This window comes from Vidua chalybeata, chromosome 5 (genome assembly GCF_026979565.1).
Source record: "Vidua chalybeata isolate OUT-0048 chromosome 5, bVidCha1 merged haplotype, whole genome shotgun sequence".
NCBI classification, from domain to species: domain Eukaryota; kingdom Metazoa; phylum Chordata; class Aves; order Passeriformes; family Viduidae; genus Vidua; species Vidua chalybeata.
The window spans coordinates 13,465,623-13,491,880 of record NC_071534.1 but is presented as its reverse complement, the minus strand read 5'-3'; the positions used below and the strand labels follow the sequence as shown (position 1 = coordinate 13,491,880).

Sequence of the window (26,258 nt, the reverse complement as noted above, 5' to 3'; positions counted from 1 at the left end):
GCGGAGCGCGGCGGCTGCCCTGCCTCCCCGGCCGCGGCGGCTGTCACGGGGCGAGCGGGCCGCACCGGGCTCCTGCGGGGCCCCGCAGCTTCCCTTCGGCCTGGCCGCGGCCGCCCGACGGCATCCGCGCTCTACCACCATGCTCAGGCGGATTCTGCAGCGGGTAAGGCAGCGAGGCCCGCCCCAGGGGCGAGGGCGGTGTGCCGTGCCGGTGCCGTGCCCGGCGTCGCTTCCTGGTGCCGGCCGGGCTCGGAGCTGCGCTCCCCGCGGCAGAGCCGGAGCCACCGGCCCTGTCCGGCCCGTCCTGCGGCGCAGGGTACGGGTTAGGGCCGTCGCGGCCCCGGAGACCGTGAGTTTGTCCGCCCCCGCCCTCTCGCTGGGAGACGGCCCGAGCCCCGACGGGACGGGCCCGCCGTCCCGGCTGGGGGCGGTGTCGTCCCCCGGGCTGGGCGGAGGTGCTGGCGGCGGGCGGTTCCCGCCGCCGGGCCTGTCGGAGGGGCGAGGGGCGGCCCTGGCCGGCGTGGCTCCTTTCCGGAGCGTGGTGGCGTCTCCGCCCGCCGCCTGCTCCTGTCGCCTCCGCTGCGGCCGCCCGCGCATAGGGCAGGATAAAGGGAAGCCTGGCCTGGGGAGAGCCGCCGCCGGGACCTGCGGTGATTTCCTCAGGGGCTGGCAGGCAGCAGGCTCTTACCGCCGAGAGCCAGCCCGGCAGCCGCCGTCCGGCCACCTCCCGCGTTTTAGGAACCGGCTTTTCCCGCAGCTCTGCCGGGCTTGGGAAGCCAAGTTGTGACACTGGTTAATGAGACCCTTCTCGTTTGCCCGGATCCCCGCGCCGGTGCTGGTCGCCGTGCAGTTGGCCCGCGGCTCGGCTGGGAGCTGCCAGGAGGCGCAGGGCAGGTGCCGGCGTGGTCCCGGCTCCGTGCGGCGGGGCTCGGCAGGGCGATGCACCCGAAAGGGTTGAGTCACGCCGGCGGTGGGCAGGCAGCGCTCCAGATCCCGTACCGCAAGAGAGCGGTGTCGGTGTCACGCAGGAGGCGCTCACGGATAGAGGGAAAACCAGCTGCTCTCCCCGTTTGATCCGCTGTTGCTTCCAAAGCGTGCTGTCTGTGTAACACCTCTGCGAGAGTGTTTTATTGGAAACGCTGGCTTGCTCTCCTTATCTGCCATGCAAAGAAGCGTTGCTACAAGAATGAGAGTTAGGGGAAATAAAGTAAGCATACCACCAACTTTTTCAGCGTAAAACATACCTCAGATTATTTTTCGGTCATAGACCCTGAGCAGGTGAAGATCTTGGTCTATTTGGAGCTTTGTGTTTGCAAGGAAGAACTTCCTTCTTGAAGCTTAATGGGAAGCCCTGCTAACAAGCAGGGAAACTTAGTACGGACCTAATTAAATATTGGCAGCAGTTAACTGGGTGTTTATTGATTCTGAGAAACACCAGGCCATGAAGGAAGGCTTCTGTGAGAGAGGAAAAAGCTTCATACAGTGCCAAAGGATATTTGCCCCTAAGTATGAATTCAGCTAAACACATCTTATAGATATCTAAAGTCAGTGCAGAAGTTTCTGTGTGAAAAACAGACATCTTTTCCTAAAAGACTGAACAAATAGTTGTTCTCCAGTTGCTCCTGAAAATTACGAGATTACAGGAGAATTTATTGTCAAGAAAGGTGAAACAGACTTACTTCTGCCTAAAAATGAAATAGAGAAATGTCAAAATGTTTGAAGGTGTAAACTTTTTAATTGCCAAAAATAACTAGACTTTTAAAAATTCACCTCATACTAAAAGGGGTTTTAGGCATTTTGTAAAAATAGTGATAGCGTGCACAACCTCGTACACATGGACCATTTTGACTTGCACTCTGGTTGGCAAACTGCAAAAAATACTTCTGCTGTACTTTGGTATTAAAAATGAACCTTAGGTTTGTGTCAGATATTTTAATAAAGAACATAGTTATTAATATCTTCCATGTTTCTCGTACAGTATTTGAAGGATAAGGAACCTCCTCTTGACCTTTTTATTGTCCATCATTCGTATAGCTGGCAAAAAACCACTGCCTTTCTGTCACTGAAGCATAGCTTCTTGCATATCTCTTTGGTTTGTTACATAATTATAGGTGATGCCACCCTTTATAGCCAGAGAGCTGGTCATTAATAGTGATATAACTTGAATTATAAAAGCATGTTTTTTGAAAAAGGAATTCTTTATTACATTATTTACATTCTTTATTACATTTTTATTACTTTATTAGGCTGGCTGACAAGCTGCAAAGGAGGAAGACAATAGCTAAAGATATTGTTCATAGTTTCTGATTCCTGAAGTTTCAAAACATCAAATGTTTCTTTTTCATACTACTTCTCTACCTTGATCACCTTTCTGTTTTGTCCACAGTTGTAATTTCTGTTTTTAAAAGCATCTTCACTGTGACTTTGAAGGACATATTTTCAAAGTAGAAGTATTATATACTAAACATTACTTAGTTTTTGAGGTTAGTATCTCCATGCTATCTTCAACTAACTTCTCATTTTACGTCCTTTCCCTACAAGCTCCTAAAGTTTTTTACAAGTTTCTAAATTTTATGTGTGTTTTCAACATGACATCTCAGGGATCCACCTGTTTTGTGTGTTTGCACCATAAAACTCCCTTTTGTACGTTGTTGCCACGTCCTGGTTTCATGCATTGTTCATTATGCTGATCTAGAAAAGGTAGTTTTTCCCAAAAGGCATCTGCATGGAATGTCTGAGACGCACCTTTCCTGCTCAAAGAGTTTGATTTTTGTCAGTGGATTCCTTGGAGAGCAGTCTTTTCTTTATTGTGTTCAACTTTGATGCTCTCTGTGGGCATTGTGTCATCTCTCCTTTGTTAATCTGCTGTGGGACAGTGGCAGTTGCCTCTGGCCTGTTAAAGCAGAGCTCATTTCTTGTATTTGCAAGGAGGAGGCATTTATTTTCAGCTGGTAGAAAACTGATTACTTTGACCTCCTGAGCCTTCTTCCCATTGCTCATGATTTTTTAGTGGGCGACTCATCTATTGGACCAGTGTGACTACTTTTACATCAGTTTTTGTCTCCATTATTTGTCTTTAACAGTCTACAACTGTTGGCTACTGTGCTGTGTTTGGGTGCTCTCTGTGCTCTTCTATTGCTTTCTGTTTCTAACTAATGCTTGATTTTTTGGTCTTGAGGGTCATGGTGTGTGGGGGAGAGAGGGCTTTGCAGGCATTTCTGTAGCTCAGGTAGTACAGTCACCTTTTCTCTTACTCCAGGCTCAGGCACAGAGGTATTTACTTGTCTTGTCTGAAATCACTGCATCTCATACCTGACTTACAATTTTCTTTTCACATTTATAAGTGCAGGGCTTGCTAGATAGCATATTTACTTGGATAGATGCTGAACTGCAGCTGTGTCTCTGCCCTCTCCTCAGAGTCAAATGTGTGCCTCTTACTGGGCACGAAGTGTGCATGTGTGAAACTGATGGTATGATGAGAAAGAAAAGTTTTATGCCCTCTGAAGTCAGGAATAATTTCATTTTACAGAGTCACAAAGTAGCGTCACACTGCTTTAGAAGTAAATGGTGTTCCTGTTCTGTATGGCAAAATACCCTGTTCCTAGCACTGAGAGTTCTTTGGCAACAAGGGCTTTGGCCCTCTTACCTTCTCATTTTTGTCTCTTGTTTGTTGCTTCAGGACCTTTTTATGGTTGTAGTAGTACCCTTAGTAGTCGCATTTAAATCTGTGCTGGAAAAACTGTTAAATCTGTATTTTTTCACATTTCAAGGCTTTACATATTTTGTCAGAGGTTTTAATTTATTCTGAATTTAAAATTGCTGAAAAGAGTATTCTGGCTGAAAGGAATGTAGCTATAGACAGATAAAAGACTGAAAATGACACAGTAGTGGTCCATATTTATACTCCCTCATCTTAAAGCATGAACTAAACTCATTCATTATATAATTTTGTATTCCTTTTCAGAAAACAAGCTGCAATCATTTTCATAATTTTTGTTGTTAATGATGTTTCTTTATATTAGGTTGCAGTTTTGAGAAAATATAGAGAACAGCATTATGAAGTTTAGCATATTACTTCTTCAGCTGTAGGGCTAGCAGTAGAAACAGGCTTCTCGGCAAAATAAACAAATGTAATTGACAACTAGGAGAGAAGTATGCTGGATCAAAGACTTAACTTCCCATTAGTCTTTCAACTCTGGGTATGCCTTCAGATGTCAAATGTTAATTTTGTAATTGTACATACACAGAAGCCTGTGTGGAAATTTTCTTTTTCTCTGGGGTTAGTAAGTAATTTATTTGCTCCCCTGTGTAGGCCATCTGAAAACAAAGAACATCATTTTGAGTCCTTTTGTAGATCACAAAGTCCAAATTGTTCAATGTGTTGTGATTCTTTTTTGTTTAATGGAATGTGATACCACAATGGTACATGAGCATAGCATGACTATGTGTGTGAACCAATTTGATGATGCAATGATCAATTAAGAAAAGACATTTGCAATGTCCCATTCTTTATTTGGTAGGTGAAGGATATTTAAATTACATTACAATCTTGAAAGATATATTCATTTCATTTTTGATCTTGGCTTCCTTAACATTCTTCCAATTTTTTATTTAATTTTTCTTACCCATTTTGCCAATGGATACTATGAACTATAACTTGAAAGTTACTTAATGACCTCTTTCCTTCCTACTCTTCTTTCCGGCACATGGCACTCACCAGTAAATGTCACCATTTGTACTAAGCTTTCTAAATCTAACTTGGAATTATACTTTCTCTTTTCAAGAGCACACATTGATTTTTGAAAGATTAAAAGGATTTTACCAGGTACTGTGTAATAATTTCTGTCATACAGTGCATGCAATAAGACATGCCATCTAGTGCTTATTAGTGTGATTATAGCATGTTTGAAGTGTTTCATAAAGCAAGTACTTTAAGCAACCATGGAGTAATAACATTGTACAGTGGAGTAATAACAGAAGAGCTTGCATCCTGGAGGTTGTAATAATCTCAAATTTGTAGTGCTAGAACTAGCAGAACTAAATATGCAAATCTCATTGCAAAATGGAGTCAACTCTGGGGTGAAATGGGATGGGCAATTAAAAATGTACAGAAGTGTTGTATAAGGAGTTATGATATGAGGTGAAGAAAACGTTATATTAATTGTTGCAGGAGATTCTTGTTTTTGGGACAAAATGATTCATTAGGTATGCTGAAAGGGTATGTTCAGATACTGCAAAAGTGGAGGTAGATGCTGCCTGTCTAAAGACACAGTTGGACCATCTCTTAGTGCCACTGAAACATTAGATGCAGTATTCTAACTTACCTGTCTTCCTGAGAGACCTGGCTTCAACTTACCATTTGTTTTAGATATTATTTTTCTGACTGTCAATGGAACACAATCCACATATTCATTAATGGTGTTACTTAACATGTATTTCAAAGCTTTCCTGTGGGATGTGTGTTTCTGTGGGCAGCACTTCTTAATGCTGCAGCACAATTGGAACAGGAAGGGAGCTCAGGAGCTCCCTAGTCTGAGCAGTGGGCAGGATCAGCTTGGAGGTCAAGAGCAAGTTGCTCAGGCCTATCTCATACTGGAAAAGCTGTTCTTTACAATCAGTAGGAATCTCTAATTGCAGTTTTTTGTTTCTGGTCTTCCCACTGTGTGCTGTTTAGACCAGCTTGGCTTCCTCTGTTTGATGGCCTCTTCATGAGTGGTGATGTGGCTGCTGTTTGGTGCTCCCAAAGCTGTCTGCTTCCAGGCTGAGCCAGCCCTCTTCCCTCAGCTTCTCACATGGGTCAAATGCTTCATCCCCAGATGTGTTGGTGGCCTTTTGCTAAACTTGTGCTGGTATATCAGTTTATCTCCTGGACTGGGAGAGCAGTATTCTAATGTGGTCCACAAGCTGTTGGCCAGTGGGGAATGATCACTTCCCTCGATCAGTTGGCTGGGCTCCTTGTTTACACAATCCAGGCTTCTGGCAGCCACCTCTGCAGACAGAGCACACTGCAGGCTCCTGTTCAGCTGGCTGGCTGACACAAGGCCTCGGTCCTTTTCAGCAGAGAGACCTCTGTTACTGCCAGGCGTTTTCCTTCCCTGGTACAGGACTCTGAATTTGTCCCTGTTGAATTGCATAGGGTTCCCCTTGGCCTGTTTCTTCTGGCATTTCTAGGTCCCTCTGAGTGGCAGCCCTGCCCTTGAGTGTATCAGCTGGTCCTCACAGTTTGATGTCATGTGGAAACATGAGGAGTGTGCACCTGTGGTCCATGCTGGGATGTACCTTGTTTAGTGTCTGTATCAGTAACCTTGGGAAGAAGTACCAATGCCTTCACTTTGACATATTTTGCATGTGTATAGTATCTCTGCTTACCCCCTTTTTTGCCTCTCCTGTTATTAACTTGCAGAGCTTGCATTGCCTTGCCTATTCCTATATGCTGTGCTATCAGGAAATGGTGTTCATATTTTCTTTAGAAATACAATACAGCTAGAGTGAAAAAGGCATGGAGTAGGAAAACCAGAGTATGTTGGTCACTTAACTGATGAGTTCAGAGAAGGCTGGAATAAGGACAGATGGTTGTCTTCCCTTACTGTCACCAGTCCCCATAGCTTAGTGCTTCTCTCCTCACTTCCCTTTGGCCAGTCTTCAGAGCCTTTCCAAAAGTGAAATGTATTTCACTGGGAATTAAGTCATTAATCAGTAAACTTGACCTATTAATGACATAGTTTTTAGATTTGATAAATAGCAAAAGGCTGTTATTTTTGTTATCAATGAAAGTTGAAAATAGAACATTTTTTAAAACAAAGCAGGAAAATATACTTAATATTCAAAGAATGGGAATCATGTGCGCTGCAGATATCTTATAAGAGGTTATATAACTGATTTGTCTTCAAAAAAAGGGTCTATTTGAGCAAGGAAATTCTTTTCCAGATAAGATTTTGGAGGTACCAAGATCAAGAAACTAAAATTCTATCCCTCTCTCTGTAGATTTCAATCTATATATTTAAATTCTTTATCCTCTTATATTAGAATATAAAACCCTTTAGAGCATTGCAAGTATTTCCAGATGGGCCAAAATACAGCAATAGCATTACTTTATCCCATTTGAGATTGTCATACTGGAGCTAGATAATGAACTTTTTGTTCTTTGTTGAAACTAGGATTGCATATACATATTGAGATAATTTTTAAATGATGTTTCCTTTGAGAATGCTTACTCTTCTGCCATCAGTTAAGCAGTGACATTCTGGAGATGAGTAAGAGAAGTTAAATCAAATTTAAATCAAAGTTATAGTCAGATAAGGATTATAAGATACAATCCATCTACCCAGATTTTGAATCATACAGTATTTAAAGTTTATTTGCTTATTTTATCTAAGTCTGTAGTTTCAAATCAGTACTGTTGTTTTGATTTTCAGCATATTCATAAGAGTACATCTTTATAGGTTGTCTTACTGATTAGCATGTTTTAACTTTACCACTGGCTTGATTATTATTTTTATTTTTTTCCAATCAAGACAGTGTACCTGCTTGTGTGCTTGTTGAATCAGCAGGGTTCTCAAATTTTAGTTTTCAGTCTTTCATATATTTAAGGGCTTATCCAGAATGTAGAAAAGTTATCAAGAAAGTAGGATGATAGTAGTTTATTACTAATGAAACTTTTTAGATTGTAATTTCTACTGTTTTCCTATAGGATACAGCAACCTAATTTAACATCACCAAGAGTAATAAAAGGGCAGAGTTTAGCCAAAGTTTTTGTTTTGTGGTGAGCATTCATGAGAGGAAGTGGTTTAAAATGCTGGCCTTTGTTTCTGGTATGTGCTTGTTTTTTTATGGATGAAGAGTGTTGGATAGAAGCTTTTGTTGAAGTGTTGTGCTGAAAATTATATAATTGCTTGTCAACCTGTTCACTTCTTGTGGAGGGAACACACCTCTGTATTCCAGCAAGTAGAAGAGAGGCCTTTACATAGGATATGTACTGTGCTTTATTAAATATATATTGAGTATTAAAATATAGATTCTCATTTTTGTCTTCCCCATCTATTTCAGACTCCAGGTAGAGGTGGGTCTCAGAGTTCGGATTCAGATTCATCTGCCACACCTGGAAATGCCGTGGATGTGAACAACGAAGGCTCCTCAGAGGTACTGTGCACCATACATAGGACTGGTGTCTTAAATCTTGGATGCTGTTTCTCTGATCTGTGGAGCTGTTGGAGTAACTTTTGATGCCCTTCCTAAATATTAGCTGTACTAAACAAATACTTGCACATGTCATATTCTAAAAATTGTTTGTTATTTAAATAAAAAAAAAGGAAGACTAGGCCAGGTTTATATATAACTTTTAATTAGGCTTATCTATCTAAGTAGTCACAAGCAATTCTTCCTGTAGTTCTAGAGATGAATTATTAAAATTAAAAGCAATGAGATGTAAGCTTAAGACTCCTTGTTAATAAATCTTTCATGAGAGCTGCAAAAAACAAGGATTGACATATTATCATGCTTGTACTTCGGTTTCACCTTGCTTTTGCTAAGCTATAATGTATACTGGAAACCTCTTCCTCCATGTGAAGTATCAAATATATTGGGTTTTATTTGGTAGATAAATATATTTGGAGTATAAATCCTATCAGTGTTTCATGTGCTGTATGCCATACTTAATCAGCAGAATAAGTTGTTCTTGCTGCAATCCCATATTTTAATGTCTTTGTATTTACACTGTTGTGTGACATTAACTCTGAAAAACACAAACTGACTTCACTGGCTGTTGAAGCTCATTTGTGCTAATGTAGCCGGATTACCTATCTTGAGAATGTTTTAAGCTTAACATACACATACAGTGCAGGGCTAATTGCCCCTATTACAGTATTAAATGGAGGAAAGTACCCTTTCTTACACTGAATGAAGTGTGTGATGATTCAGATACTCACTCCTGTGTATGATACAAGATAAGAGAAACTTTCACTGTGCTGTTTAAAATCCTGTCTGTGCATCTGCTTATTTCTTCTTTAAAGCCTTATTACAGTCAATGTAATCACACATTCCTTAGTATTTTGCTGCATGTTCTATGTTTTTGAGACCTAATCTGTTTTGTGTGCATATTTAACAATCTCTGAAGCAAATAAATATTCCTAAATTGCAGACTAAAATCTTATTATTATTGTAGTTGATTACGGCATAAAAACATGCAATGAGATGTTTTTTTCCTTCTAAAGTTTGGTTAAAATTATACAGTTCTGTTAACATGAGTGCAACATTGCTGACTGTAGGGCTTGTGGGTGCCATAAGGTCCCTTAGTACTAATGGAGCGGTATTTTCTTGACGTGGGATGAGCTTTCAGTGTGGTGGTGGTGCCTGCACTATTGCCCCATTGGCTGTTCTTTCTACTGAGTTGAAACTGGATCAGACCAAAGGCTGCCTTCTCTCTCTTAATATGCACGTGTTACATAAAAAAAGTATCTTTTAGTTGTCCATAATGCCATCATTTCTTGCATTGAGTATTATCCTTAGCATTGAATTTCAAAGTCTGTTTGAAACTGAGCTCTGAACCTGGTGATGGGTTTTTAGATTCACATGTAATGCTACTTGAATCTGTTAGCCTTCCTTTTCCCTCACAGCTTCCATTAGGTCTTGTCTCTCCTGGAGCTTCTTTTCAGGATCACCACAGTTGGTCTCTGCAGAATGTTTGCTGTTTGTTTTATCATGATAGTCCTATCTGGTTCTCCATTATTATGCAGTCAGAAGTCCATTAACTTGTTCTCACTGCAGTTTCTTAGCTAGATTTTCTAATTTCTATTGTTGCAAGATTGAAGTGGAGAATAATTATGAAATCTGTGCAGATTTGTATGTTTGCTTTCTCCTCAAGCCTAGTTGAAATAAATCCTGATTTTTGAGACTTGTAGTATGAAATAGAAGGAGTGGGAAAGTCTGAATTCAGACTGCTCTAACTGCTCAAGAAGAAGTAAAAATTTGCTCATATCCCATCTTGTGACTATATCGGCACTTCAGGTCACAGGTAGACCTATAGTGAAGTCTTTTATTCGCAGTGCAGTCTGCCCAAGGAGGAAACATTTGAGTCTCTTACCTTTGCAACTTAGGTCCCAGTGCAACTGTCAACAGTATAGGGTTGCTAAACACCCCATGCTTGCAGTGAGTCTACCAGTGAGATGGTGATTTCCTTAGTATAATGTAACTGTGTTAACTAGACAGGTTTGCCTCAGCCTCCCCTGCTGCTGTTGCAAACTTGCTTATTAATTTATAGAAGCATTTCTGCAGTCTCACTGCACCACTTCTTCATCTTTGTCTGAAACATCTGAGCACCCTTGTGGGAAAGAAACCTTGTGATGGATGTGACGTAATGCCTTGTAATGCTCCATTCACGATTTTTTTATGCAGTTTGTTCCTCTGTCACATGAAGGGGGCACCAAGAGTGTAAGGAAAATACATAGTAGTATGCAGCATGGTCCTAGTTTTTAAGGCATGTTTAAGATTTATTTATTTTCATGTCCTTAATAATTCTTCCTTCTTGTTTTCTCTATGGTATTGCTGTGGTTTGTAAAAGTTCTCTCTCCAAAAGGAAAACAGACTTTGCTTTTGGTGATTGTAGAGAGCTTTCAGCATAAGAATTCAAACTTTGATTCCAGATCTGCATTTTTTTGTCTTTATTAGTTTCTTAAAAACAAATATACATTTCACAGGGCTTCATCTGTCCGTTGTGTATGAAAGTGTGTGTAACTCCTACTGCTCTGTCTGAACATTACCAGAGTGAGCACACTGGGACAGAAGGAAGACAGGAGCTTCGTGACCTCCCAGCCATTACTGTGGGTCTTGTTTATTTTGTTTAAATAGCTTTGGTGATGGGCTGCTTTAAATGAACTACATATTTTCGTGGTGTCAGCCTTTTAAATTGTTTCTTTTGATTCCTTGCTTAAACACAATGTGATCTCATATGCATGATTCCAAGGTATACGTTCAGCAGAAGTATTAATTCATGTCTAGTCTTCTGGTTTGCAGCTGTCTGTGACATGAAACATTTGCAGTATTGGAAGACTTGCAGTCACTGATATATATACTTTACTTTTACAACAGCTTTTGCTTGATTTTCTTATAAAAAAGACTGTTTCCTTGTTTGATTGTCTTCACATCAGACTCAGCATCGTGATAAACATAGTGTTGGATCAGCACATCCTTTCTGAAAAGAAATGTTTTGAGGTCTTATTAGATAACTTTTTAAAAAGCAACTTCTAGTGCAAGATAGATACATGGGGTAAAAGAGAACAGAGGGTGGTAATATAAAAAAAACTCAGAAACGTCTCTTTTTGAACATGTTTAAGAGCTTATGTATTGCAGCAACATTATGAAAATAATTAGAAAAACAAATTTTTAATAGATAATCTTGCTGGATTTTTTTATGCCCCCAATAAAATGCAAAGGGTGTTTCAGTTAGGAGATATAAATTGTAGTGCATTTCTAAATTCTTCCAGCTGTGCAGTGTAAAACTACACACTTAAAACAAAATGCATGGTTTTTGCTCCACAACTAGAAGAATTTAGATTCTGGAAGTTAGCAGCCTCCAGCTGATTCTTTTTGCTGCAAACCTTGGGAGAGAAGGTTGGACTTCTGGGGGTAGCCAGTTTGCTGTGCACTAAATGGGTTTGTGTAGAGGTGAAGTTCTACATTGTTTCTGCTAACCTTACTTTTGATGAGTTTTGAAATCTAAGTGTTATTCTAGGATGTGTGTGTGATGTGATTTTATTTGGTTGGTTGTTATATTTGCTGGGTTTTTCCTTCCTTATACTTGATGTGTATTTACAGTGTATTTTTGAAGGGAAAACTTCAAATTGTTGGATGTTATTCCCAAAAATGATGGAAAGAACCAATACATTGATTCTAGAGATAATTTGAGATGTCATTTTGAGTGTGAAATGTCACCTGATAAAGTGAGGAAGATCTGTGTCAAGACTGACCTGTGCTGCTCTGTTGGAGTGGTGTGGAACCTCCTCAGAGCCAGGGCAACTTGGGTATGGCTTTTGATGGACTCCTCACTGCCTCTTGTTGAAGCAGAGGCTGTCAGTAGTGCTCTGTTGTGGTCAACTTCTTATTTTCTTTATTATCTGGCCACGATGCAAGGGCTGTACTTGAATAAGCTGTGGCATTCCTGATGTGATGGTGTCAGTAGGTTGTGGCATGTGAGCCATCAGAGGTTGTTTGATTACCTGAAGAAGTTACTGTTTTATTTAAGCTGGTTTTGCTTAGGATATTTTATGGAGTTGGCTGCACGGTTTTTGCCCACTTTGACTTTTTGTTTTTCCACTGACTTTTTGTCATTTCCTTGGTTAGTACTTTTCACTTGTTAAGAGCTGACTACAGCTTTTAACTTGATAAACCTATGTATTGAGTGTAGCACTTGAAATACAAATTCACTTGTTTCTAGCTGTTGCTGTTTCCTGTTGCTAAAGCTGTGTTTCTTTTACTGTGGTTCAGTAAATATCTGTAAGAGGTGAGAAACAAAGAAAGCAAATACATGTGTGTGGTTTTTTCAGTTTGATCTTTTATTATACGAAAAAGCCTAGAAGCACTGAAAAAGTGGGGAGTTCTGTTAATAACTACAGTCAATACTAGTATTAAAAGTTTAATGTGTTTGACTACTGAGAAGTCACCATGCAAGCTGATTGTTTGCTGATGGAAAAGAATTGAAATGGACTGCAGGACTTAATTATACTCAACGTGACCTTTTTACCTACTTTTCTAATGATTAAATAAAGATGTTATCTGAGAAAGCCACTGTCATCTTACTGTTTACATAAACACAAAGGAAAGCATTTTATCTGGTGAAAGACATGAAAAATGTCAACTTTATTTTCTTTTTAGCAATATAGAAAAGGAGTGACCTAATTTATTTATTCTTTAACTTAAAATATGTCATGATTTTTTAAATCAATATGTAAGCCTTCTGAAATAAATTATGAAATGTAGTCTTGCCCTTGCTGTCTAGGCAGACTGTTTAATCTGCTTCTGAGAACTTCCTGAGGATTCAGTTAATTGCTTTGATATATATTTGGAAAATACAATTTAGAAATTGCTTGATACATCTTTCAGCTCTGAAATATCACTTACGTTTCTCTCCGCTGGCCCTAAATATATAGGTTCTGATCTTCCATCATGTAAAATGTTTCAGACTTTAAATCGCTGTGTAACTGGAGAATATCTGGGTTTTAGCTTGGACTTACTGTTTGAGTGCTGGTGAAGATGTGTATCTTGTCTTGAGGAAAATTGTGGAGGTTCACTTGCAGTGGAAGAAACATGAATGGTGAGCTTACTTTCAGTTTTCTAAACATGCTGGACTCTAGTCACAGCATACAGCTTATTGTACCAGTACAGCTGCATGAGAATTGCTAATGTAAGTCTGGGTTCTGAGAGATGGGCAAACATAGGTCATGGCCAGAAGGTGTTACAGCCCTGGGCTTCAATCACTGCTATTGGCTTTTTGTTCATGCAGCTCACTGGAAACAGGCTATAGCTGGGAGTGCTGGCCTGGTATTTCTGGAAGGTCAATGGTAAAACTTAGATACTCCAATCTATTCAAACTTAAAGCCTAGCCATTTGGATGCCAAGCATGTTAAAGTGCATCCTGGTTTTTGGTTTGGGTTAAGCTGTCCTATAGCATAGCATTCTATAGCATGTATATAGTAGAATAATCATGAAATAGTTCAGAAATAGTCAGAAATGGTTCTTTGGGGTTGTGGGGTTGAGGGTGGTGGTTTTCTTTTTTTTTTTTTTTTTTTTTTTTTTTTGTTTTTTTTTTTTTTTTTTTTTGTTTTTTTTTTTTTTTTTTTTTTTTTTGTTTTGTTTTGTTGTCTACCACAATTTTAAATAAATTAAATTTTGTTTACCACGGTTCTTAAATAATTTCCAAGAATGGAAAACGGTGAAGCAGTAAAGTTACATGGTTCTCTAAGCTTGACTCATGATGGAAGTGCTAGAATAAAAATACAGGATGTTGCAGAAGCTTTGTTTGTATCAGTAAGTGCAGTTCTGTGCTATATGAAGCTATTTGTGCTATATGAAGCTATTTGTGCTATATGGCTCTCTACCACACACAGCTGTAGATCATCAGCAATCATAGCATCCTAAATGGGACCACTTACTTGATTCTATGTATTATTCAAATGGATTGACTACAGTATAATCAGATACTGCTAGAAGGTGCTAAGGAAGCTGAGTTGCTATGGTGGTGACTTTAAAACTTAAAAACTTTCCAACTTTCTTGGATTCTAAGGACCTGAGCACATCTGAATTCCATCCTGTAAAAACTGTTTTGCCCATGGGACTGTCCTTCAACTGTCCTCCAGCTTTAATTTGTGAAAAAGGAACTTTGAGTAAAGTAAGCTGTGCTCTCACTCATTAACTAATTAAGGCAAGATTTCATATTAGCTCTAAAAGACCATCTCATTAAAGCTCAGGGCAAAAGGAGAGCAGTTGGCAGAAGAAAAGTGGTTGAATGCATCTATATGTAGGTGTCTGAGGTTCCAGTTACTGATGATGGAGCCCTGGGAGTTGTTATGCTGACCCTGCTTAAGGTATACACATTTGTTTAGTCAGGTGACTAGTGTCTTGCTCTTTTAACTGTGTTGAATAGCTCTGCATTGGTAGTGACTAGGGAGTAGACATTTACATGTAAATGTTGGGTTTTTTTAAACCTCAGTTGGGAGCCTTCAGCTGATGAAAAAAAAATCATTAAAAGTAAGGCAATATTCTGAAAAGGCTGAAATTTTCAAAATACTTCTTTACACAGCCAACCCCATCACCTCTAGTCCTACAGAGTAATATAAGGAGAAGACAGAAACCCAGAAGCCCTTCAGTTGTACACATTCATTTTCCTGTTACATGGTTTTAAACTGGAAATGGTTTATGTGAGGATTAGGAGGACTCTGTGGTAACCTGCAGTTGATCAGGTTGTGCACTTGTCTGCCTGTGGGTCTGTGCCCTGCTTTTGCTAGGCACTGTGTTTCAATGTTGTTGACCAAAGTTCTTCCAATAGTTAATAGCTCTGTAAAATATTTTAGTACAAAAAACTCCCAAACCCCACGCTAGTTTTTGTAGTGAGATTTTCCTTCTAGTGTTCCTTTTAGTATCCTGGCATACTTCCCAAAGAATGCTGTCTTAATGATTCATACAAATATTAATATTACCAGAAAGAAATAATTTACCTTGAATGGCTTTAAGGAGATAGAGCACTGAGAAGCTTAACTTTATCAAGCCAGAAAATAAACCTCAACTATTAGAGGAGATAAGTAGTTTTTTGTTCTTTGGGCTTATTTGTAAGTCTATCTTGAGAAAGGTAAGTAAAAAAATCTTCTAGTGCTTTCTAGAAGTCTGAGATCTTCAGTGAAATTTGGCGTTACAACTCAAGCTGAGGCAAGATGCATTCCTAAAAAAACTTCTCTGTAGCAGTTTCTGCTCTGTTGTGAGTGAAACCCATGTGTTTTGGAATCTTTGCACTGAGGAAGGCCTGTCCTACTGCAAACAGCATGGTACTCTGGTGGTGCTTGATGCTTGGCATGGCTCATGGGCCTCCAGAAAGAAGAATGTTTCCCTTGGGATCAGAAAAATTGGGATTTGAAGTTTAGTGTCTCACTCATTCTCGTTGGAATGCCTGGACTATTGGGTCAGGGACTGTTTTGAGCTGTAAATTGTGTGCTGTCTCCTAGTTGGTTGTTTGTGCATCTATATTGGGGTTTGGTTTGAATGCCTTTTTAAAAAAAATTGTTCTTTCTGTGCATGGATTCAGAAATTCTGTGGTGATCTCAAGAACTTTTTCCTGATAAAAACTAGTGCATGCAGTTGTTGTGGTTTATTTTTTGTTTTCTGTGAAACTGGCAGGCATCTGCAAAAAAAAGTGTGTTTTACTATTCTAAAGTAAAATACACTTTGTAAATATGTTCAAAAGTATATTTTACTATTCTAAAGACAAAGTTCATCTCAATATGATACTGAGACATCATTTTTATTTGGCTGTATTTAATTTTAATTTTTTTAAGAGATAAACTTAGTGATCCACCAACTCAGTTTCTCAAACAAGATTGTCACCGGGGCTGATAGTTACAGATCCAGGAAACTTACACACTTCTACCTGTTACTGCCTGCTTCCAGAAGGATCCTGATGATTCTGATTTTCCTACTGTAAAGACAACTGAATTAATGCTGCTGACATCAGAGTTGACATTGGATATTATCAGTCTGTGAGGTGCAGCTGGTTCCTGGGTTCATGCAGTTTGAGGCTCTGATGTATGAGTGGTGGTTGCTTGTATCTGTAGGAGCTGGTGTTCCTGCCCACCTCTGTACAAGATAAGATGATGTTTCCCATGGCAAGGGCACCTTGTTGCCAGAGGGTGACGGCTCACTCTGTTATAGCCTGTATGTCAGACCTCCAGCAAAAGCTGCCTTAGAGTAAGGGTGCATGTGAGAGCTGACTCCAGCAGTTCCAGGTTCCCCAAAACTGAGGCCAGCCACGATCATGAAAGTGCTGGTGGAGAGCCTGGGACTGGTGGGTGATGCTCACTTTATCCCTGCTTGTGTGAGGGGAAGGCAGTTTCTAAAAAGAAGAGGAGGAGGTTTTGTCCATGTTTCCTCCCTCTGCCAATGACACTATGCCTGCCTCCCCAGAGCTCCCATCCACCCTGGAGGCTCACAACTGCAGCACATTCCCTTTGCTCAGCAGCTCTGCTCTTCCTCTGGCCCCTTGTCCTTGTGGACCCTGCCTTCAAATTCCTCCCTGCTTACCTGGGAAATGTTGGCTGGCTTTGCCCAGTAATTGAGATGAATGATTGCTGTCCCCCTGGACTAATTGCACATGTAGTCTATTCTTTCCTCTTCTCTAGGGCTCCTATTTGCACAGATTAAACCCCAAGCACAGTAAAACCTCAAAAAAAAAAAAAAAAAAAAACCAAGCAAAAACCCAGATTTTGCTGTTTAAATGAAAAGAGATAAAGGGCAAGAGGAAGGAGAGGCCAGAGCAATTTTCTGCACTCATTCTTTCTAGATGCTCTTACTGGAACTATGAGGAACACATGCTTTTTTTCTATGAACAGCTTTTCTCTGTGAACAGCAGACCTTCCCATCACTGGGAAACTAAACACAACACTGAGAACTGCTTAGTAGTGTTTCATCCCAAAAGGATGCTGTTACACTGTCATTGTATGAAATTGACTTCTTTCTGTATGAAGCTTACTAGGACAAAACCCACTCCTATATTTTGTGACCCCCTATAGTTCATTGCCATTTGCTGTGTGCCAGGCAACTGCCTCTGGTTCTTGCACTCAGAGTGACTCTCACTGGCATCCTATGCTAATTGTATCAGATAAACATTACTGGGAACCTAGTAGCTCAACAAATTTTCTGTACGTATACTTATATATTAGTTAACTTGGTTTAATCTGGAGTAAAACTGTGCTGATCAACTCTGCAAATAAATAAATGGTTGTTAAGGTTGGATGCCTGTTTCCTGCTTAGGAAAGAGTACTCTGTTTTGTTTGGTGTAGTTGTGACAAAATTAGTTTTCCATGTGATACGTGGTGGACTTGACAAGCAAGTGTATTTAGTAAGTAATTTGTGAAACACTAAATAAATAATAGAAGTTATGAAGGCTCTGTTTAGAGCTTTGGCTACATTTGAGTAGCTGAACATGGTAATTTTCCTGGGTTAAAACCATGTAAATGTTGTTGAATTCTTAGTGAATTTTGTGAAACAAAATACTGTGAATGCCAAATTAATAAATGAGTGCTATTTGTGGTTATCAACATACACATTCATTATGTTCACTTTGTCCTAATATTTAAATCTGTTAGCATCCAGATGCAAAGTTAAGAGCAGAAAAGTGCCAAAAGTCTTCATGTGTCCTTCATAACTGGTATGTGAGCCTGTGCTAGATGAAGTGTGATAATCCCATTTAGAGGAATGCTCTCCTCTTGGATACTGGAGAGCCTTGGTTTAATGTTGGAGTACACTACAGTTTGTAGTGGCATAAGAAACCTAAGGATAACCTATAAATGTAAAAATGCATATTTGAAATGAATTAAAGGGACAGGGGGCCTTAAAAAAAGTTAAAGACAGGCACCCCACTTACATGGTGTCCCTTTTGCACTGCTTGAATTACAGGGATTACAGGGAGTCTTTAATGTGAGACAAGTTTTTAGCTCTTACTCTGGGAATGTCTCAGTGTAGCTACTGTTATGGGCTGAAGTGTGGACTGGAGTTGGGCTCAGAGTTGGCATGATAACCACATGAGTGAGGAGCCAGTGTGTAGTCCAGCAGTCAACACCAGATGTAATAAACTGTGCAAAATTAGGTGGATGGTACTTCTGGTAAGTGGCAGCTTGAACACTCCACAGATGTTTAGAGGTACATAAGGAGGAACATAACACTGTTTTCATTTGTGGGCTAATGGGTAGAATGAGGGCATTGATCTGCTAAATTTCCACTCTGGTAAGCTTGTAGTATATATGCTGGAAAGAAAATGGATGATTTCTGATTCTTAAGGCTGTAGAGATCTGATTTTCTTGATGTGGTATTTATCTGAATTTACCAATTAATTATATGAAAGGTAAAAAGTGATTCTTAGTTGTCTGGCCCATATTAAAATCAGTAGTTTCAATATGGAGATAATCAGTTTATGAATAACTGTGCTTTAGAGTGGACCTTTATATCTCCTTTTTAAAGACCAAACTCCAGATGCTACCTTCTATTTGGAATACGAATGGGATTTTATGAAAAGTTGTATGGAAAATTGTTTTGTTGCAGGGGGAAGGAATTGCAGAACAGTCCTTTTTATTTTGCTAAATAAAATTTTGTTGCTAGTATGTTATACTGTTGGGGAAAAAAACTCACTGAATAATGGAATGTGCCTTTTGCAGACATTTTCTAACATTTTAATTGCAAAAACTCTTACTAGAGCATGAAAGAATTAGTATGAATCTTCAAAATTGCATTTACTACTTCTTAAATGTGCAAACAAAATTTACCATTCTGTATAAAAATAAGATGGAAAAGAAATGTATTTCATATTTTTATTTGTTTGTTTTTCCTTTTTGTACTAGGGCTTTATTTGTCCTCTCTGTATGAAGTCTCATGGATCAGCGGAGGAGCTGTTCAAGCACTATGAAGCAGTTCATAATTCTGGCATTGATTCAACTCATGGAGGGGAAGGTCATCTGTCACCGGAAAGGTGAAACAGTACTCGTTTGTGCATGTGCTTTTGTGCCAGTGTTGAGCTGCTTCTAGTTACACTGAAGGTTTTATTAATTTGAACTTAGGCAGTCAAGTATTTAAATGTTCAGGTCCCATTTCCAACTAGAATTAAAAGGCAGCTTGTAACTTACGTTGTCTGATACTGATCTGACAGTAAGTGAAAATCAGATACATGTGTTTTATGATATTAAGCCACCTGTTTCTGATTCAGCAGACAATGCAGCATTACAGACCAGAATGATTTTTACAAGTGTGGCTGAAAAAATAAGGGTTTCTAACATAAAGCTGAAATATCATCATTGGAGAGTGGAGAGGACAACCCTAAAGATAGAGAAGAAACCCAATTTGTCCCTAGTTAATTAGGGTACTTACTGGGTAATTACAATATCAGTATTTGCCTAAATAGCTTCCCTTATTACCTAGTTATTTGCAAATCTGAGAAGTTTCTATGTGTGCCAGTAATTCTCCTTCTGTGTTTCAGAAAATCTGTGCTGATCTTCAGAAATCTTAACTAGTTTATTTATTTTTTTTTGTCAAAACTGTATTATTAAGTACATCCCTAGGATGATTATCAGGTTGTTTAATTTTTGCGAGCAGTGATATGTAGCAGGAACTGATAATGTGAAACTTTCTCTAGAAATGTTTAACTGAGTAGTCTGAGTTGCTTTGGGAAGGTTTTTCTTGGGGGTAAAATTTACATAGGTTTCCCCTTCCTGCTAATTCTTTCTCTGTTAAGTGCTTGTTTTGTGCTTCTGTAAATAGCAGTCCATGCTGCTGTTTTGTCACACTCCCCGAGACTCCCTTGGTTTGTACACAGGAGAGTCAGAGTGAGCAGCACAGAGGTGCACAGCATGTGATCCTGTGGCTTCTGCCGATCCTGGGAATTAAACAGTTCAGATGTTTTGTCACAAGCAGAAATATGGTCCCAAGTGACAAAAAATTACATTGAAAGAAATACATATATTTATGTAACTAGCTCAAGAGAGCGTGGCTCTTTGGTGAGGAAAGAGTGTGGAAGATAACATTTCAGTTGTTACCCAAATGCAGATCTCTATCTCCCCAGTAGTGAGCAAAGCTGGCAAGCCAGTAGGAGCCAGCATTAGCAGAGGTCTTGGATGAATCCTTCCTTGTGGATAGCTGCCTTCTCTCTCAGCTGTTGCATCAAAAGAAATCAGAACTGGGGCTTTATACAGGATAAAGTGATAGGGTACTAGTGAAATGATACTGGGCTTCTGATGTGCATATTTATTCAATAATGAAAATTATTTTTATGGCTGATTTAAGTACTTTTGGAGTAGTTCAACTTTGACCTGAAGTGATACTTTCGTAGGATAATAGCATTCACATGGGAAAATTATTGGTCATAACTATATTGTTTATATACTTTATGAAATACTTATTTTTATGACTGCAAATTTCCAAAGCCGGCCAGATGTTGGCTGGTGAAATTTAGTTATTTTTCCCTGGCTCATGACAGTTTAAGGAAAAGTAGTTTTGTTTTCTCTCACATAATTGAAAAAGTGGACGAGGTCAGGGAGTTTAGAATGGAATAAAGGGAGTCTGGTGAGAGCCATTGTGTAACACATGAGCTATATTTTCCTATTAGTGTGGCATTCTTTAATGCTACTCATTTGGGTGCTTGCTTGAGAAAACTCTCATTCAACATAAATATGTTTTTCCAAGCCTTGGAATTCCATATTAAAGAAATATTGCAGCCTGCAGCAGGGAGCCACTCCACTTGCTCTCCATGTGTGAAGCTTATGTGCAATTCTTAGGACCAAGACTGGGAGGTGAAATTCCATATGTAGTAAACAGGACAAGTTAAGTACTGGGAAGTACACAGTTTCCTCTTCCTCCCACTCCCCAGTAAACTATGATGAATGAGTTCCAAGAGTAAATCATGGTAACTCCCCTCAGTGTGATTCAGCAAGGCCATCAGTACTCAGTACTAGGGTGGAGACACTGGCTTTACAAGTGGGAAACAGAGTGGACCATAATAAAAAGGCATTAAGGATTTTCCAGTTGGTAGGCTCAGATGTGTTGAGAGGAGGAAAGGATACTCACAGTGCTAGCAGAAAAGGAGATTTGGTGAGGATTTGGATGATGGGAAGAAAAGCAAAGTTACAATGCCTGTAGTGATCCCTTACACTAATCCCCCCAGACCCCCCCCCCCACCCCCCATGCATTTTCCACTGGTTAAACTAAATTCAGGTTTCATTTTAGAATGGTTGAGTAAAATTTTGTTGGGGATATCAAGGCAACTACTGTAGAAGGCTCCTTACATTACAAACTGATTCCATTCTCCTCCCCTCCACCTTCCCCTCTACTACAAACTTGCTTTATAGAACTCAAATCCTTCAATCTGTTGTGAAGACCAAAGCATATTAAATGCTTTGGTATTGCAGGTCTGGTGTATGTTCAGTTCAACTTCAATATAGCTAACTGTTCCACCTGCTTCTTTATTTATAATCTTAGATCTGAGTCTTAGCTCATTTATTTACTTGTACTGATGAGAAAGTGACTACCTCTTCTCCACCTACAACCAATGTAAAGGTTTTGGAATGCTGCTACACCTGCCTCAGTAAAGTTGTATTTGCAAACCTCCAGGAAATGTATCACACAGGCAGAATAATGTCTATAATAATAGACAATATAATAGACAAAATAACAAAATTTTCCTCTGAAAAAAAGTAAATCTCACAATATCCCATGTTTGTTTTGTCATTATAATAGATGTACCTTGGAGTTCTTGCTCCACTGGTTCAAATGCATGTTTCACATACTACTTGATGACCCTGACCTGATGTTAATATGCTAATGTAGATTGAATTTATTTCTCACCAGTTTAGCTAAGGAATAACTTGCTTTGGTGGTTTCTTTTCTCCTAAGTATGAGATAATTTGAAAGAACATCTGCGGAGGAGGGGATAATGCACACCAGCAGCAATAAAATTGTATGGTATAAAACTGAGAGGATTTGTTGGCACTGGTACCTTACGTATATATTCTGTGTAATCCTTAGTGTTGCCACTGTACAAACAATAAGAAAGAGTATTTTTGCATTATTTTAATGAACCTTGTATTCTTGATTTGGAGTGGCTGTATCTCCGTAGTGCAACATTATCCTTTTGTGTATAGTTGTGCAACTCTGTAAGGAGACCTGTGATTTTAAAGGGTTCTGTGTCAATCAATTACTAACAGTTCTAGCCTTGGATCTTGTGTTCTTGTGTGGCTGGAGGCTTGAGCATGAAATTTGAGAATTTAAAATTCTAAGGCTTTAAATATTCAGACCATTAAGTGAATATGTCTGTGGGGCATACCAAATTGCTGTGTGGATGAAAAATTATGTAACTGCGTATTTCGGGAGTAAGATAGCATGATGTCGCTTAGCAGTGTTCCTTTACGTGATATGGGAAGTGAAGGAGAAGAAACCTGTCCTTTTTGTACAAAGGCATGCAAACCAGTTAAATATCCCAATGCATAGCTTTGTCATTCTGAACTCATGTGGTTGAGCTGATGCACTGATTTAGATTTACATTCTGTTTTCATTAGACTTTTTTTCATATCTATTTCTTTACTTATCCATTTAATATGTTTGGCATTTTTCAGATGTGCAAAATTATATAAATCTTGTTTGTTCCAAGTTAAAAAAACCCCTAAAAATAAATATTTATAATTATGTAAGTTATATTTATATAGTACTATGTATTTATGTAATATTATGACTATCAGTCCAATTACTTAACTCACCTTACAACTTGTATGTAATGGACAAAATATAACCACTGTGTATTCATTTTCTTCACTCTGTGGATATATTTATTCAGAGATGAAGTATCACTGCTCCGACAAGAAGTCCAAGACTTGCAAGCTTCACTGAAGGTTGGAAATGTATTTTACTTGCACTTGGTTCTTTGTTTCAAATTGAAGTGTTCCACTGTATTAAGCAACCAAATTGATAGTGTCTCCCCATCTCCTTTTTTTTTTTTTTTTTTTTTTTTTTATCATTTTCCCCCTCAGGAGGAGAGATGGTATTCAGAAGAGCTGAAGAAAGAACTAGAGAAATTGCAGGGGCAGCGGCAGCAAGTAATTGCTTTAAAATACTTGAAGCAGGTTTATCGTCAACATTGACGTTGAAGATTAAAACCTTTATTGTAAGGCACGTGGCCTGATTTAGTTAGTTCTGTAATTTAAATATTGACGTGTTCTTGCAAACAAAGCTAGTTATCTCTACACAATGTAACTGTATATGTAAATATAAAGAACAAAGTCAAAATAGATACTACTGTCTATTCCATATTACTCACTACAAGTTCAGTTTAGACTTTTCCTTCTGTTGAGCTTATTCAGAACTCAGTTTATTAAAGAAAGTAAGTTGAATGTGGTGTTTCATCTTTTATGAGAAAAGGCTATGGAGTCTTTCTTGTAAGAACTTTTGGAAAACAGCAGTGGTATTTCATAGGTGTCCAGCTGAGCTCAAAATATAATGCAAGGCAAATTGTAGTTTGCTGTGCCCTAAAGGAAGCTCTTGCTTTTTTTCATTACTATGAGCTGCTTAGATGCGGGATAGTTACAAACCTCCAAAATTGCTTTCTGACAAAGCTCCCTCTCAGGATGTACTTCTAGATGTCTGTAACCTCTGTTTTTAGGACAGATTTCTATACTGAGGAAAGGGAGGGGGGGGGCATTCTTACTGGAGCCTTACGAGTGGAAACCTTAATAGTGTCGTGATATATGAAATGAAAAGTCATCTTGGCCTTTTCCAGTCTTCCAAATACAACTGTTTGAATTCAGGTATTTTTATACTGCAGTGCAGTATTTGAGCACAGAAGTCTTTGTTTCCCTGTCTTTTCCAAAAAATGGATGAACTTTGGAAGTAGTAGTATTTATTCCTACTATCTAATGCTGCATTTATTCTGTTTTCTTAAGGAATCTAAATCTGATGGATTGACAACAGCTACGTCTACAGGTGGCTAACATTTTATTATATTAACTTCTGCACAGCTTTGGAATTTATTTTGGTTTAGCTTTTAGGTAAATTAGCACTTCTGGTAAATTAAAGAGCTAGAAAGCTGGAATGTTACAATTGCTGGCAAAAAAAGTTCATTTTAAGATCTATTAAGAACTATTTATGTTAAGCAGTAGTCTGGGGAAATGTTCCAGGGGCTAAGGATTTGAAATTTTTAGAAGCAAAACAGGAGTTCTGAATGTGAAAGCAGTTCTCATGAAGCATTTTGAACACTTCTTTAATCATTTCATATATTCAAGCAGTCAGATATATACTACAGCACTAGCCTATATAAATTATAGCATTTTTCAGTGATGGTTTTATGTAGTGTTTTTCTGTGCTCATCTCTAGCAAAGAAAACAGTGAATTTTTTTTGTGTTTTTTGTTTTGAAGACCCATAATTTTTGCTCTGTTTTTCTCCATGAGGCTCTCATAGAATAAAATTTTCCCTATTTATACATAAACTATCTAACTGATACTGATTAAAGCTTTTAATTACAGTTCAGGGCTTGGAGTTCAACATCATGTTGCAGTGATCTGAAGAGCTATTTGTGACCAATGAAAACCAGTATGTACTTAATCCTGCAGAGCACTCAGCTAGCGACAGTGACATCATGCTTGCAGATATTTAACTTCAGTAAAGTTGTTCACTTTGCTAAGATGATTAGATGTTAAGAGATTTCGGATTACATATTTACCTCTCATGGTTAGTTATGAGCATGAGGAACTGTATTGTCTGAATTTGTCTAGAAAATAATACTGTTCTTTTTATGGAAATAGAATCATTAGAACGGCAACTAGAAGAGATCCAAGTAGAAAATTTTAACATTAAGCAAATGAAAGACTTATTTGAGCAAAAAGCAGCACAACTGGCCACTGAAATTGTGGGTAAGTGTATTAGAATGAGAACTGATTCTCTTCCTTACTTGTGCAATTTGTGAAAGGGATCATTTATTTAAATGCTTTCTTATCAGATCTTAAATCAAAGTATGATGAAGAAATCAGCCTTCGGGAAGGTGCAGAACAGAAAGTGACAAACCTGAGACAAGAACTGCAGAAAGAGAAAAGTACAGTAGAAGACTTAAAGACAGAACTGGTATTCACATCACATTAATGTTTTTGTTGTTTTCAAGTCAAGGGAGGGGTTTATTTAAGTGCTTGCAAACACAGTTTTAAAGCAGTGAAAGTCTATTGAACTTGAAGATACCTGCTTGTGGGCTGAAAAAGTTCAGAGTACCATTGTTTTTGATCTGCATTTTCAGTGATTTTCCAGTGAGAAATTTTATGTTGTTTCTGACATATATTAAAATTCACCCTGCATTATGTTATAGTCTTCTTGTTTGATGCTTTGCCCTTCAGCATTTCTGCAGTGTGTTATACATATAGATATGCTGCACAGACCTGAACTTGGAGCATGCCATTGCTGACTTCCACAGCTATCTTTAGATCACTCTTTTTCCATGAGGTGTTACGCTCTGACTGTCCTTGGGCAGCTGGATTTTTAAGAAATGCTCAGAGAGGTGTTTTGTGACATGGTGGCTGAAAAACTGGCAGCTGTCACCATCATGCCTATGTTAATCTTGTCCCTCTTGTGCTTGGCTGATAATACCAATGTGTGTGTATTCCAGGATTTGGGCTCCTGATGACTTTTATATTCAGCCATGGCTCCAGGGAGCAATCCCAGTGACTCAGCAAGTTCTAAAGCAGTAATGCAAGGAATTTCCTAGTTTCTCACACTCAGCTACTGCTTAGACTCTGGAGGAAAGTAGGACTTGTTTATCCCCCTTCTTCCCTGTAGCTGACTGCCCTTAAGGGCCTATTGGCCTTGCACAAATGCTGGGCCTATCCATTCCTCCCTATTAGTTGCTTTTTGTCTTGCCTTTTCCTTATCATTTATTCTGTTCCTTTTCTCTTCTAAAGATGCCAACACTCCTTTTCTCTGCTTTCTTTAGTGCTCCTAGTTGCCGTCCCTCCCCTTTCCCTCCATGCTGTTTCATGCTGAGGGATGTTAT

At 39.0% G+C, this 26,258-nt stretch overlaps 1 protein-coding gene across 2 annotated transcripts in view; it reads left to right on the top strand.

Moving 5' to 3' along the window:
• Window positions 1-36: 36 nt before the first annotated feature.
• EEA1 (early endosome antigen 1) overlaps window positions 37-26,258 on the top strand; it is a 64,751-nt gene continuing 38,529 nt past the window's right edge. The window contains exons 1-9 of one of the 2 annotated variants that reach the window (XM_053943695.1): window positions 37-163; window positions 8,047-8,139; window positions 10,692-10,814; window positions 19,089-19,216; window positions 23,066-23,120; window positions 23,259-23,324; window positions 24,168-24,207; window positions 25,027-25,134; window positions 25,221-25,342. In XM_053943695.1, the coding sequence (XP_053799670.1) occupies window positions 140-163; window positions 8,047-8,139; window positions 10,692-10,814; window positions 19,089-19,216; window positions 23,066-23,120; window positions 23,259-23,324; window positions 24,168-24,207; window positions 25,027-25,134; window positions 25,221-25,342 (759 nt within the window). In that variant the 5' untranslated portion in view covers window positions 37-139. The remainder of the gene's footprint in view (window positions 164-8,046; window positions 8,140-10,691; window positions 10,815-19,088; window positions 19,217-23,065; window positions 23,121-23,258; window positions 23,325-24,167; window positions 24,208-25,026; window positions 25,135-25,220; window positions 25,343-26,258) is intronic. The other variant, XM_053943696.1, reaches the window with a different exon arrangement.